The sequence below is a fragment of the Archocentrus centrarchus genome, chromosome 1, assembly GCF_007364275.1.
Source record: "Archocentrus centrarchus isolate MPI-CPG fArcCen1 chromosome 1, fArcCen1, whole genome shotgun sequence".
Taxonomy (NCBI): Eukaryota; Metazoa; Chordata; class Actinopteri; order Cichliformes; family Cichlidae; genus Archocentrus; species Archocentrus centrarchus.
The window spans coordinates 7,818,500-7,832,791 of NC_044346.1; the positions used below are offsets into that span (position 1 = coordinate 7,818,500).

General features: G+C 40.4%; 3 protein-coding genes across 10 annotated transcripts in view; all 3 read right to left on the bottom strand.

Annotated features, from left to right (window-relative positions):
• Positions 1-36: 36 nt before the first annotated feature.
• baiap2l2b (BAR/IMD domain containing adaptor protein 2 like 2b) lies at positions 37-9,584 on the bottom strand. 2 transcript variants are annotated; one of them, XM_030739320.1, is made up of 14 exons: positions 8,684-9,584; positions 8,387-8,462; positions 7,505-7,591; positions 6,455-6,516; positions 5,810-5,881; positions 5,056-5,145; positions 4,776-4,907; positions 4,229-4,333; positions 3,776-3,878; positions 3,390-3,597; positions 2,553-2,618; positions 1,940-2,279; positions 1,790-1,827; positions 37-1,341 (listed from the first exon to the last, which is right to left on the bottom strand). In XM_030739320.1, exons 1-14 carry the CDS (start codon positions 8,735-8,737, stop codon positions 1,266-1,268), a joined length of 1,509 nt encoding a protein of 502 aa, XP_030595180.1. In that variant the 5' UTR covers positions 8,738-9,584; the 3' UTR covers positions 37-1,265. The 2 variants fall into 2 exon arrangements, with proteins under 2 accessions (XP_030595180.1, XP_030595263.1); XM_030739403.1 differs by lacking the exon at positions 7,505-7,591 and having other exon boundaries at positions 8,387-9,584.
• Positions 9,585-9,766: 182 nt separating this feature from the next.
• LOC115786763 (extracellular serine/threonine protein kinase FAM20C-like) overlaps positions 9,767-14,292 on the bottom strand; it is a 43,993-nt gene continuing 39,467 nt past the window's right edge. The window contains exons 9-11 of the mRNA XM_030739190.1: positions 10,951-11,032; positions 10,598-10,657; positions 9,767-10,322 (exon numbers count right to left, since the gene is read on the bottom strand). Of these exons, the coding sequence (XP_030595050.1) occupies positions 10,049-10,322; positions 10,598-10,657; positions 10,951-11,032 (416 nt within the window). The 3' untranslated portion in view covers positions 9,767-10,048. The remainder of the gene's footprint in view (positions 10,323-10,597; positions 10,658-10,950; positions 11,033-14,292) is intronic.
• The window catches only part of dnhd1 (dynein heavy chain domain 1), a 32,805-nt gene continuing 29,598 nt past the window's right edge, over positions 11,086-14,292 (bottom strand). For 5 of the 7 annotated variants that reach the window (XM_030737998.1, XM_030737917.1, XM_030737674.1 and 2 more), the window contains 5 exons: positions 13,437-13,653; positions 13,132-13,223; positions 12,901-13,050; positions 12,053-12,675; positions 11,086-11,950 (listed from right to left, as the gene is read on the bottom strand). In XM_030737998.1, coding sequence (XP_030593858.1) covers positions 11,522-11,950; positions 12,053-12,675; positions 12,901-13,050; positions 13,132-13,223; positions 13,437-13,653 — 1,511 coding nt within the window. In that variant the 3' untranslated portion in view covers positions 11,086-11,521. Of the gene's footprint in view, positions 11,951-12,052; positions 12,676-12,900; positions 13,051-13,131; positions 13,224-13,436; positions 13,654-14,292 lie in introns of those variants that run through there. The other 2 variants (XR_004020397.1, XR_004020393.1) reach the window with 2 other exon arrangements.

Here is a 14,292-nt window from a genome sequence, read left to right on the forward strand (position 1 = left end):
TCTCTTTATTTATTGTTACTCAGTGAACACACAGCATTGAACTCGCACTAATGTAACACACCAAACATTGCAAAACATGTCAATCACAGGGTGGTGAAGAGGGCTCAAGCTTAATATTTTGGTAAACATGCTTGCTTACTCATGTATGCAAAACACATATTTAATATTTAATAAACTCATATTTTGCTGAAGCCAACAGCCAGATTTCATAGCAAAGAGATTCAAAATGGGGAAACAGCAAAGGTGGTGCTGCCACAGCAAAACGATGCTACACTACGAGCTGCTGCAGCTCTACATTTAGAAGACAGATCAGCATCAATCTTTTCTTCAAACTCCTGGCAACAAGCATATTTCCCAAAATGTTTACATATTCCTTTAATATTTTTACCATTACACACAAATATTAACATACAAACTCAAATACTGTACAAAGATTTGTTAAAATAAGTTGTTTTTTTTTTTTTAGTTTAGTTCAGTCAGCGGCTCTGCACTTAGAGGAAGACTGATGTTTCCATTGCAGCAATTTAGATTTGGCGTCACGACTCTGAAGCAACAGGAGCCCAGCGCAGAACAGAACATTAATAACAAGGGAGATGATTCTGGTTAAGACAGACACAGAAAAAAAAAAGGGGTGGAGGTGGGTTGCAAAGTGGCTTGCAGATGTGCAGCAAAAATTATCTGGTCCTTACCAGGTCTTAAAATTAGGTAAGTACATGAACTTTAACATTTAACATGCTAACCTGTAGATTGTTGCTCTGTTTGTTTTTTTATTTGTTTGTTTTGCAGCACATCTGAGGTTATATTTATCTCATTTTAAAACCTGATAAAGACCAGATTATTTTTTTATTATGTCCTGATATGACAGACCTTAGAATTTAAAGAGAGTGTACCTCTTTTTTATGCCATAACTATACATCGAGGCTCATGGTAGGACATTTTTGCAACTAAAAACCAGTCACTCAAAGGTTAAACCGTGTTCCTTGTATAATAGGGATGTATACTGAGATCAGATGATCAAGGATTTCAGCTCAGCTTGACTTTGTAGCCCGTCTGAACTAACGCTATGCTCAATTTTATGGTTTTAATATTTGACTAAGTGTATTACAGTCTCTGCACTGTACAAATCTCCTTCTAGCCATTTGACTCATTTGAGCCTTCACATTTCAGACATGTCATCTCATTCATCAACAAAAATATACGTCCCGCCTCCACAAGCTGATCTCGCAGCATCAGTAACACACCCTGCATGCACGAGTGCCGATGGATCAGTGCATCTGAGGAGCAGATCTGTCATTGGTCGTCGTGGGACGAAGCTTCACCGTGGCGAATGGGTTTGTGCCTCTGAAACGAGAGAATGATGGAAAATGTTATACAATACTGCACACACTCGGCTGCATTCTGCTAATACAAATAAACCACACAGACACAGGAGCACACACCCTAGGTTTAGAAACTAACACCAGACCACAGCTCTCGGGGGGTAAATTTTAACTGTGCGCAGTGAGCATTCCTTGGAGGTCTCTGTTTCAGCTAAAATCTGACCTCAGTTTATTGTTTGCAGTTGGAATCAGGGTTCAAAAAGATGGATGGTGGTATTCCTAGCAACAAACACTGAACTAAAGTGCAATTTCTTGCATCTGCACTTTCCTAATTCATAGAATTCATATATACTGGCATGGAATCAAAGCAGTGTTGCACTGGGATGATTGCATACAAAGTTTCTCCTAACAGAACACAGAGAGATAAATCTTTTCTTTTCTTCTGTTAACCCATACACACTTAAAATTACCTGGGAAACAGTGGGTTTTCAGGTGGTCCATGTGATGCCTACAAAAAGACAAACAAGTAAACAATTAAAAATGAAGACTTGGTGTTGCAGTGTTGCTTCCACATTTTCCTGTGTTTGAAAGACAGCTTTCATTAGTTAAACATGTAGTACCTGGATGTCAGATGCTGATCCACCCTTTCTGTCAGGTAGGGGAGAGATCGGTGGAAAGTCTGCTGAATTCCTTCTAACACTCTGATTGGGTGGAGGAGGGGGAGGTGGCGGGGGAGGAAGTGGGTGTTCGTTGTAGCTCCTCGTTTGACTGGACTTCGTCTCCAAAGCTTCTTCTGCCTTCTTCTCAGGGAGCAGAGAGACTGGCCTGAAGTCTACAGAGGCTCTACGATTGGGTGTGGCCGGGGGTGGGATATCTCCGTAACTCTTGCTCTCTGATTGGTTAGCATAGGCGTCAGTGTCATTCAGACTGCTCATACTGTGGCTTCTTAGAGAACCGACACTGTTGGGGTAAAGGAACAGACAAAAGATTTTTTTTAAGCAAGTCATAATGGGACAAATATCTGGAATAACAGGGATAACACAATAATAACATCCCCTCCCAGAGCAGCAACCTAAATATTCACCTATAATACAGATTCTGTGGTGTGAACCCCATAATATATTTTTTTCTTGGTGTCCAGTGTCAAGCCAAAGAAAAACATTTTGGCCATTATACATTTAAGATTAGTTTCTGTCACCTACAGCTGGTGAGTGGACAAGCAGCATTTCTTACCTTGTTGCTAAATTGTTGGAGAAATCCTCGATAGGGGCCACATACGCAGCAGGGAACCAGCCCTGACTGCAGGCGAGAAGACGGAAAATTAAACATCAGGCATCTTCCTGCATTTTACATACAGCAAAACACTCTTTTTTTGTGTCTTGTATTTTTTTCAGTATGTGTGTACTCTGTCAACAAAACACAAAAGCAATCCTTTAAAATCCCAGGTTCTCAGACCTTTCCCTCATAATCCTAACACTGATGGTTAGATGGTTTGGACTCAGCACCTCCTGATGATGTGGACTAATTCAAAGCTAACAAGCTGAGCTAAGCTGCGGGAGGAACCCTGAGAGAGACTTCCTGACACACTGATGGGACGTGCCACAATCATACTCAATCAATCAATCTCTGTCTCTACTGGCCCAGAGACAGAGGAGAGCATGCTGGTCCAAATGGTCCCCATTGTTTAAATCTGCACTTTGTAATGATAGTTTATGATTTATAGGAAATAATTCTGAGGAAATGCAGATTCATACCTGGACTCCACTTTGAGCTACTATTACTTAGTTTTACAGTAATTTGTCAAATATATTTTAGACTTGATCTAGTAGTTTAAAGTAGAAAAAGCAGCTTTTACCACTTTATTGCTCAAAACTTGTAGATCTCTGTGAGAAAAAATAAGCCATCAACTTACTGCTCATTCAAGTGTGTAAATGGCATTGTGAACATTTGGTCCACAGTATTACCATCCTTTCTTATGCATGTCTAATAGTTTACTGACGATGATAATGTAGACACTGAGCATTTAAAAAAACAGTGCATGCATGTAAATGTTTTATTTCATCTACCCACCGCAAGCTGCTGTCAGTGCGCCCATACAGCCACCCATTGCGTGGCTCCTGGACCAGTACGATGACAGTCTCACCCCTGTTGAAAGGCAGAAGCTTTGGGTTGGATGAGGAGGGGTGAGAAACCAGCGCTCTCATGACTCTCCCTCCTCCTAGGCCTAGAGATTCCCCCACTGAACTGGAGCGAGAGCGACTAGGGAGGGGAGACGGTGCTGGAGGGAGAGGAAAGATGAAGGCAAAACGGAGAGGGAAAAGGATTAAAAGAATATTAATAGGAATATTTTAGCTATGCAAAAAATTTAATACTATTGATCTTCTTTGGCTTCAAAGGCTGGCAGATAATCCCGTATTAATATACAGCTCTTATAATTAGTACAGTGTATCTCCCACCTCTAGAAGGGACTCTGCCCAGTGCCTGCTGCTCGCGCCTGGCCCAGGACATATCCTCATCTCTGGCTACTGTCTGTAGGAGGGAGCTCACTGAACCTCGCAGCTGAGGAGACACAACATCCATATCACAATGATCTTTTTATCTGAAGTATGGTGGAACAAGATTTGCTTTCAGCAGGAATATTAAGATTATAAACAAACTGGTGCTCAATTTAGTGTGCAGATCTGTTAAGAACCTTAATAAGTCAATTATAAGAAAATAATAGTCTTCCATGAAATTTTATTTTAAATAAAGGCTTGATTTTTTAAATGTATCTATAAAAAATAAGACAGTGAGACAAAGTTTCTGTTCCCATATTTGAAAATTTCCCCTACTTTGTTTTTCATAAATCGTGTCACTGAGTAATCACAGTGGAGCTTCTTTACTGACTAAACCTGTTGAAGTGTTGGTACCTGTGCCTCTTGGTCCAAATGGGTGGGTGTTCGAGATCTGGATGCTCCGGTGTCGTTCACTTTCTCCTTCCATCCGTCTGCCTTCTGCTGGAGAGATGCACCAGTCTGCAAACAGATGAGAGGCGAGCACCTCATTCCATCTCAGTTTGATCATGCAGCAACAAGACTAACACACAGTCGGTAAATGACAGACAGGACACTGAGTAGTGAGTTTCATCAGAGTAATAAGCTATTAGCATGCTGCCACATGAATGGAATAAAAAAGCTGGGTCATCCAGTGTCTTAGTGGCAGAAAGCACTCGTAACTGATGTATACAGCTGGCCTTCCCTTCACTACATCTTCACCTGGTGATGGACTGCAGTTTCTTAAGCTGACACACAGATTTCTCAATCCATTATCATGAAGTGGGAGATGCAGCTTATAAGTCTGGACTGTGCAGAGTTGAGACCAGAGCTCACTGGGGTGGTTGTTTTTACTGAGACACGTGCAGCTTAGTGAACTTTAGGTCTCTTTTACTATGTAGAGCTGGCAAGTGCGTATGAATACCTTATTAATTAGAAACAGTAGTGACTGAGTGAGGCCACAGTGTTTCTCTGCCAAGAAGCGATACCTCCTCTCCTCCTCCTTTAAGATCTCCTGATGGCTCTGCTTCAGGTACAGCATGTACGCGCTGTTCTCCTAAAACCACACACACGGGGAAGTATGAGCACATACTCACAAGAGTATGCACAATGATACATTTGTAAGTAATACTTCTGGACTGTGTGTTGATGTGAATGCGCATAATGTGTAAACATAATATTTCTCTATGTGTGTGTGTAGCTACCAGAGAATCTCTGTAGGTTCCTCGTCTGAGCTGTTTCTCCAAAGCCTCTGCTTGGTTTCTTACCTCCAGCTCGTACACTCTGCGACTGCCCTGCAGCACAAAAACTGTTTCAAATTTTCCTGAATTTGTTTGTTAGCCGCTTAGCAGGAAACATTTATCCTAGTGCTGATCAACCGTCCTCCATCTCTCTTCTTTCACCTGCTTCTGATGCTGGGGAGGCAGCACGCCCCTGTTCACCTGCCTTATCCTAATTAGGTCTGAAGATGAAATTGCTGACAAAAGAACCAGAAGCTCCATTTTAACTCAAAAAAGTTACGTGTAGTGATTTTTAACTAAATCTTGAGAAGAATATGGCCTGTTTCTCTCACAGATTCTAAGGTGTGTTTGCAGCTGTATAAATATGTGGTTTTAACCTGATCATTGTTAGAAGGAGTGTCTAACGTTCAGACTAACTGCTTTCTAATTGAATCTGATTTTAACTAATTGTTGAAGATTTCAGGCTAGCTGCCTTTACTAGAAAGAAAGCTTATAATGTAATTGCTTCACTTTAAAAAAAGAATTCATAGCAATAGTATATTACATAATATATATTATGTAATACTATATTAAAATGATTGCAGTCCCAGTAGGTACATATAGTGGGATAGTTGACTAATAATTGTCATAAAACAAACTTTAAACCTAAAATAGTCCAGTAAGGTTTCCCAGTTTCACAAGTAGAAAAAAATAAGCTCTTCCAATTCAGTATACTCACATCAATGTACTCCTCATCCAACTTGATATTCTTCTCCATTGCTTGCAACACTTCTACCTGGAACCACCGAAACTGCGGCAGAAAGAAAGAAACTGATCCAGCGATGTACCATCTGTCCTCTTGTTTAAACACAGGTTTTAATTATCAGGTTCACTGTGTTGTTTGACTAAATCTATATGCAAATGTGCTCTTTCCTCAGGCCAACTTTGTAATCACAGGCCACGATTATTTACACGACTGAAAGCCACCACAATTAAGCACAGGGTTTGAGTGCTACAATGAATTTCAAACAAAATATAAGATACAGGGACAAACCAGTCTCCCTGAGGTTTTGTGTTCCTAGCTTATCAACCAGTTTGTAACAAGTGAACTCTGCTTCCATCAGCACCCTGTACATCCTGAACTCACAAATTCAAAGATTTGCAGACAATTTGGGGAAGTTCCACTGGGGTTAAATGCTAATTACAGTAGGTTTCACTTGTCACTTGGCAAATAATTTAAAGTGGTTATTCCTTCAAATATGGCTTAATTCCCACCAAGCATTATTATAAGATGCACACACCTGAGATATTTTCAGTTTCCTAAAACTTTTCCAAACATTTAAATTCTAAGAAGAATCTGCATTTAGTGAGGAAATGTACTGACCACTCCTTCAATCTCTGCAGTCAGCCTCCTCTGGGTTTCTGAAATCTGCACCAGGACATCCCCTGTTTAAAGAGAAAAAAAAAGAAGAAAGAAAAAAAGACAAACTGACAAAAATGTGATCAGCTCACATATGTGTAAAAAAAACTGTTTGAAAATCAGCTTCGAAATAATATCTTGGTATATTACATTTATAGTTATAATAGTTTATAGTTATATAGATAACCTTAAAATATTTGAAGAAAGTGAAATCTTACTTTTTAAAAAATCAGATGCAAAGAAAAAGACATTTTGACCTTTAATCTAATAATGCTATCACTAATTTTATGTGAATTCATACTACCCTCAAAAACCTTCCTGGGAGTGTCAGTAATTTGACTGAAAACTTTAACAAAGCATAAAACCACTCGAGTCATGAAGGAATTATTTTGATCCAACAAGCTGGGCTGCTAAGATGCTGGAAAGTTAGCCAACCTTTATACAATGGGCGCCTTCAGGCTTGTCTATTGTCATGGATTGTGGTTGAGCTAATAAACTGAGTGGAGCTGAAAGACTGCCCTCATCTATAATTCAGCCACTGCCACTCAGTCGGGCTCCTGGTCACGCTGTGGTTCCCTGACCTTCACAGTTAACCAACCTAGCAGGACCACATGTGCACTAGCCCATAGTGTCTTAATGTTAGCATAAAGCTAATTACCACTAACAATGATAACACACATCTCTAGTGGCAAAGTGAAAGAGAAACTTCCATAAAATAGGGTGCGTGCGCACACACACACAAACACACACACACAGACCAAAACATCTGTGAAAATACACACAAATATGCATACGCAAGAAAGGATGTTAAAAAAAAAAAAAGAGGAATGGGATCCAATTTAAAATTTACTGAGTGTGGATTAAAATCTAGAATCTGCTTGTGCAACTGGGCTTGGCAGTATCTCAGTAGAGCACTTATTCATCTCTAGATAACAATGCTTCTCTAATGAATGCAGTAAATCAAGGGTGAAACCTGTTTAGTAATGAGTCACAAATACACACACACACTCATACCAAGGGAGCGAGATGAAAGTGTGTGAAGTGCCTGGTCACCCATCTTAGCCACGGCGCTGAAATAGGCCTCACTGCAGACGGCTAAGGCTGCGGGCAGACAGACAGCAAGAGACAAATGCAGCTTTTCACGTTAGAACTGACAAATCTACAAACTCCACAGTAACATTATAACCAGCCAAACTGCTCCCAAATGTGTCAGTCAGTTCTGCTTTCATTCGTTGTTTTTTGCGAGGCTGGCAGCGATATGTGATATGTAACTCTGGTCTAAGAATAGCCCCATGCCAGTTGGTATAGTTTTACCACACAGCCCTGTTGCCCCGTGGCTGATAGCCTGAATTGTTTTATCAGGCAGCGAGCTGCATCAATGATGCATGCTGCTCGCCCAATTACCAATGTGACACACATGGTTAAGACTGGAAAAAAGTACAGTGGAACAATTAGAGAGGTCAGACAATGTGATACACACAAATATGTGTGTCTGAGGAAAAACAGGCTTAAATTCTGCTTAATGTTGTCAGCAATCAAACAGAAATTATTTTTTCTCATCTTATTTTCATATTGTAACAAATACAGGCCTTTTTTTGCTGACTACTCTATATCTGACTGTACTACATGACTCTAAAAACATATGCACAAACCAAAAAACTTCTACAAATGAGTTGGTCCTTGATACACATTTTTGGATTTTATCAACAGCCTATGGTTTGCTTCTTAGGGTCTCACTGGGACCTTGCAGTCTTTCATTCATTCATTCATTCATTCATCTCGGTAAAATCCTGCTCCAACATCTATGCTAATACTAACAAGACAATCCTTGCTACAAAATCCACATTATGCACAGGATTATAAGTGTTCCATGCAGTCACTCACAACCTCACTCACCTTGAAAGGCCTTAACATAGCTGTTTCCAAGAGCAACAAGCTTCTGAAGGCCTGGGTTGAAGTGCTCCATTAGGTTCTAGGCAAACACACAGAATACAAACTAAGCAACACACCGAGCAAACTCAGCTGTGACTTGAAGTGTGAAGCTATAATTTATTTTTATACTCACTTCCAAGTGCCCCCAGGCCAAGTTTAAAATCAACAAAATTCTGCTTGAAATAATAAATACGATACCTGTCCCCAAGTTTCAGTCCAACAAACAAAAACAAAAATAGAGAGGACATGATATAAACTCACCGAATACACAGTTAAAGTTGATTTGTGCAGACGGTCACTGCTGACTCCAGACATGCTGATCAATTTAAAATTGAAACTCAGAAACAGAATAAACTTCTGTAAAAAGTCTGTATTCCCATTCAAACCTCTGAAGAAGTTTCCTCAGGCCTTTCTTATCTTGTATATATCAGCGTCTTAAATAACAGCGTCTTTAAGTGGCAAAAGTCACCTTCGCTATGGTCCCACAGATTCTGCTGTTTTCCCAAAGAGCGATAACACCTGTCTGACAGTTTCCTCTTTCTCCTTTTTTCAGTCATTCGTTAAGGAGCTTTGTTACCCTCTTGTCATCAGCAGTTTTCATGGAAGGAGTGAAGTAAGAAAGGGCAAAGGGAGTAGCTGACATTAATATGACCGGGCAAGGTAAATTATTGATTGGAGCCCTGAAAGGAAAGGAGGAGACGGACAGCCAGCGGCCTAACCGGCTGTGACGTACACTCACACCTAAGGGAAAATCCTAAGGCCACCCCCCCACCTGCCCTCAACTGGCTGCATCACCTGATCTTCCCAGCCCTGTGTGACTTGTTACTTTATGAAAGTACCTTACAGCATGCTTCTGTTTTGTATTTTAACTGCACTTGGACAGACTCATAAGCTGAACTTTGTTTTTGCCTGTTTCCAACAAACTTGTTAGTTTACCTTTGAAAAAAATGAAATAAATCATCACTGAATCCTCGAGAAGTTTCTGTGTTATGCTATTGAGTTCTAAATCTCGAGCCTGACACAGGTTTTAAGTGGAGTTATAAGTGATCATTTTATACTGCTGTAGATGAAAGCTACAATTAAAGCTCAGGTTATAATGTCAGCACAAATGTCCTGCAAACAGACACAAAAATATAAAAATGATCTTATCTTAAATAGTATATAGTGCATACAAAAAAAAAGCAGACACACAGACCAGGAGGACACACATTGCCCAATGAGACGTGCATTGGGAAAATATAACATAGCTTTGTAGACATTATGCATAAGAAGCATATAAGATTTGTGAGTTTGCAGAGAGCATTGCTTGGGTCAAAAGGATCACAAAAGGATTGTTTGGAATTAATGAGCAGAGTAACTTGGGTTTTATTGTTTATGATATTGCCATAATATTACAGGGAACTGTCTAGCTAGCATCCTAAAAAATTATTTTCCATTTTGTGACAATACTACTACATTACATTGTGTTAACTGTTTATGTGACAGTTATTAATCAAAGAGTTTTACATTTTTATGGCTCCTGCTATGAATGCTGTTTGAGTTGTCTGACATTAACTCCTGTCATCATTTTGCAGAATGTGAGTGTAAAAATAAGCAGGTATAACATGACAGATGTGTGAGACTGCTCTAACCAGAGGGAGTGGCCATGTCTTTCAGATAGGCCATGTCGTCATAGAAGACATCTTCACCTTTGCCATTCGATTTCTGCTGCTTTTGGCAGCGACTTACAGTCTCCAGGACAGTTTTCAAACGGCGATTCAGAGCCGTAAGGTGGGGCTCTGCCAGAAGTGGGGCCACCTTGTGAAGGGGATCACGAGAAAGCGACGCTCTCATAACATCACTTAAACGATACTGAGGCAAAGACAGGAGATGCAGGCGTAGCCAAGTGGAGCGACGGATTCTGGAGAGAGAGCAAAACAAAAAGAAAAAAAAGTTAGGTGGAGAAAAAAGGTTATGTTGGGATGTTTGGCAAGTAAGAATAAAACTGGCTGACAGAATAGGATGAAAAAAAGTGAGAAGCATCTGATGGCCTAGCTGCAATGTGGGAGTTCTCTCACAGTTTTTGAACTAAGTCAGGAACTCTTTTTAAAATGATGTTGCACCAAAAATAATTTCACAAAATTCTATCAACCTGGTTTGTGAGTATGTCATGAATGTCACATTCTCTGTTTATACCTGCAGCATTGCTCTAGTGGAGCTAAGACTGAAGGCTCATCTTTGGAGTGACGACCAAATCTGCAGAAAGGACAGATTCAATTCAATTTCAGTTCAATTTGATTTTATTTATGTAGCGCTAAAAGCACAACAAACAGTCACCTCAAGGTGTTTTATATTATAAGGTAAAGACTCTACAGTAATAAAGAGAATATCAAACAACCCTTTACAAGATAGCACTTGACGACAGTGGAAGAAAAAACTCCCTTTTAACAGGAAGAAACCTCCAGCAGAACCAGGCTCAGGGAGTATAAACTCAGGCCAGTATATAAACAACACATACAAAACAGAAAAAACACAACAGAAATACTCACGCCCTCCCATTATCAAGGTGTAGCAGAAAAGTATTATTGCCAAATTTCTCAAATGTTTCATAGTGGTGCCTGTCCATGTTACCTAAAAGAGAGAGAGAAAAAAAAATCAGGTTTCGCTTATTAATCAGTCAACAAACCTGAAACATTTTGCATACTGCATAAAAACAAATATCCTGACATAAACATCTTTATACCTATGGCTACTGTGTGTATCTGTGTGTGGGGGGGTGCAAATCATCCATATTTATTTATTTTTTTTTATCAACACTGATATCAAATTAACAGACTGAGTCACATTTTATTCACATAAGCACTTTCCACTATTTTAGGGAACGTCGTCCAAAAGATAAGCCTGCCTGGAACTGACACAATCACAATATAACAAGTTTCACAAAAAATAAATTCAAACTACTACAGAATACAAGAATAAAGAGACATGATAGTGCCATTGTAAATTTATTTGAAGGTTCACATAAAATCACATAAGCATGAAGCCGGATGACATGCTGTATAATAGTTTTTGCATCGGTTCAAAAATCTGCTTCACAGCAGATAAGGCAGCTGAGTACAGTCAGAGTGTACTCACTAGTCTCACCCTTCTCAAACTACACAACAGAGGATCTAGCTTGCTATGAAGGGGGACTTTGGTGATAATGTTAACATCAGCCAGTCCCCAGTTTCCACTCTCCTGCCCTTCATCCAGATAGAGTGGGCAGTGGTAGGTTGGTACTTGAGGGGTCGTTAAAGGAAAGACACCTGCACACTGAACATTGCTGGTATCCATTAAATATGAACTTTTACAGGATATTGTATCTTGGGAATTTTCTGTGCTCCTGACTTGAGCTTTAACACAAAGAAGTGGCATTGAACATGACTGAGGAGAGACTGTGTCCTGTAGGGCTCGTAGCTGTGTGTCCCATGATGCCCCTTTAAGCTCCAGGCCACACAAATACACAGCATCCAGAGGAAGCGCGACAGGGTATGTGCTGTCAGACAGAACCTGTAGGAACAAGAATATCAGAGGTTATTATCCTTAATGACACGTAAAAGTTTAGTGACAAGAAAAATAAGCATTTTCTGTCATTTCATTTGGATGCTTTACCTGGAACTGCAGCATTATATCAGTGATATATTTGCGTTTTACTTTAGCAGCCTCTCTCATCACTGCCACCAGCAAGCCTCTGGCATTTTTAAAAGCAGATAGTCGATAAGAACCAGGGGGATCTGAAGTACTGTGGTGCCACAGATAAGCACTGAGCAACTCGGCCCTCCTCTCCAAGCGAGACAAGTCAGTGAGTTTGGAGAGGCAAGCGAAGGTCAGCGAGTATTGAACAGGCTGTTGCAGCTGTGAGAGGAGTAAGGACACCAAATCAATGAGATCATCCCATTCAGCCTGGAGGAAGTCACGCAGAGGACTGTGAGGAACAGCTCCTGCATTTGCAACTGCACTTTCATTCTCGTTTGTGAGGCGGCGCTTCAGACCCTCCAGTCTGTCTCTGGCATGGCTGAACGCTGGCAGCATAGTAAGCGGCGTCCCTTTGGTGCTGAAACACCTGGCTGTTCCAAGAGGAGTTTGTGAGGTCTGCAGAAATATGTTCATGTTGTAGCTGTTGACCTTGATTATCTCAGCTGCCACATCGACACTGAAGCCCAGCACTGCAGGCTCGCTGATGTTTGCGGAGTCCCAGAGACCCTGCTCCACAACCTGCAGTTGTCCGGACAAATCTGAGGACATAAAACATCCCAAATCTACTTTACACAGAACAGCCAACAGAAAACCATGCACACACACTGGCTCTGACTTTGGACTTCAGACTCATTTTGGCGCAGTATTTGTACACTTTGTACTGTCTAAGAGCTTTAAGGAAAAAATATCCATTACCTGTCAATAGTGTCGTGTTAATTAACTTTTACTCTGTGCAATAAATATGAAAAAAACTGCTTGGTTACCAGAGCGACCAGAATTTCTGACAAGTTTTGAAAGGATGTGCGGCCCACTGCTCAAAGAGCATGAAGCTGTGGTGAAGCAGGTCTTGGCAACGCTCTTCACCACCTCCAAATCTGCAGAGTCCATCACATGGCCACCATACACTAGACTGGCTATGAATGGAAAGCACAAGTTAATTAAAATAAACAGTAACTGATTTAGGGACCCAGGTTTATATTTTCCTGCTGCCTCACCTGCTAAATATTGCAAAACCTTAGTCTTGTCATGGCAGAGACTGGCAACACGAATATATGCATCCACTAAAGCATGAAGGTCCTCCTGACTCCTTCAAGAAAGAAAGTCCAAGTGCAAAAGAAAAAAAAGTATAAATTTAGATTATATTTGGGGAAACTCTAAACAGATTTCACATTAAAATACAAATATTTTAGTAAATATTTAAGAGGTGAAACCACACCTCACCCTCTCCATTATATACAATTAATTCTATGTACAGTACCAGTCAAAAGTTTGGACCTTTGACTGGTACTGGTACCCTTACCAGTGATAGATTCTTCCTTGGCCTAAATATTTATAGCTCTGTCGCTGCACCAAGACAGAGTGAAAGATAGCACAGCGGAGGAGTAAGTTGTTGTCAGCCGTGACACCTGACTGTGGCTGAGTGACAGCTGCCACCTGCCGCAAAGAACAGCTCAGCTCCTCCTTCAGATCCCAAGGAGAGTCACAGACCAAAGCCAGAGCATTACTTCGCACTGCCGCTGTTTGAGAATAAAGATGATAATTTCAATCATGATTATTACAAAAAGAGCAAAACCAGAGTGGCTGATTTTCTTTAAGAACATTTATAAAAGAGTCACGTGGCATGAATGGAGACCTGGAGGGCAAAACACAGTTCCAGCATGACAGCCGATACTACACGCTAGAAAAGGAGCATGGAGAAATAAAGATGTGTAACTCCACGTTTTGGACACTTCTGATCTGCATGAAGCATTTGCTCTATCACTAAAAACAAAGCAACATGGTCCGTGCCAAAGTTTCACTTTAGGAATATTTTACATACACTGTTCATGCATAAGATTATGACCACGGACAGGTGAAATGAATAACACTGATTATCTCTTCCTCATGGCACCTGTTAGTGATGGCTAGATGACTGAGTCAGAGCATCTCTTGTAAATGGGGAGTCTGTTTTGCACACTAAGGTTAATTATGGAGTTCCACAGGGTTCTGTGCTAGGAACAATTCTATTTACATTATGTTTCCCTTAGGTAGGATTATTAGAACACATTGTATACATTTTCTTTGTTACGCAAATGATACCCAGCTTTATCTATCCATGTATTCATCCATTAGTTAAACTGTAGGAATTTCTTAAAGACATAAAGGCCTGGATGACC

Coding starts and splice junctions, on each gene's coding strand:
- baiap2l2b (XM_030739320.1), bottom strand. CDS start 8,737: ATGTCTGGAGTCAGCAGTGACCGTCTGCACAAATCAACTTTAACTGTG. Junction 5,882..6,454: donor CTGCAGAGATTGAAGGAGTG/GTCAGTACATTT, acceptor TTTCTGCCGCAG/TTTCGGTGGTTCCAGGTAGA. Junction 2,280..2,552: donor TCCAACAATTTAGCAACAAG/GTAAGAAATGCT, acceptor TTACCCCAACAG/TGTCGGTTCTCTAAGAAGCC.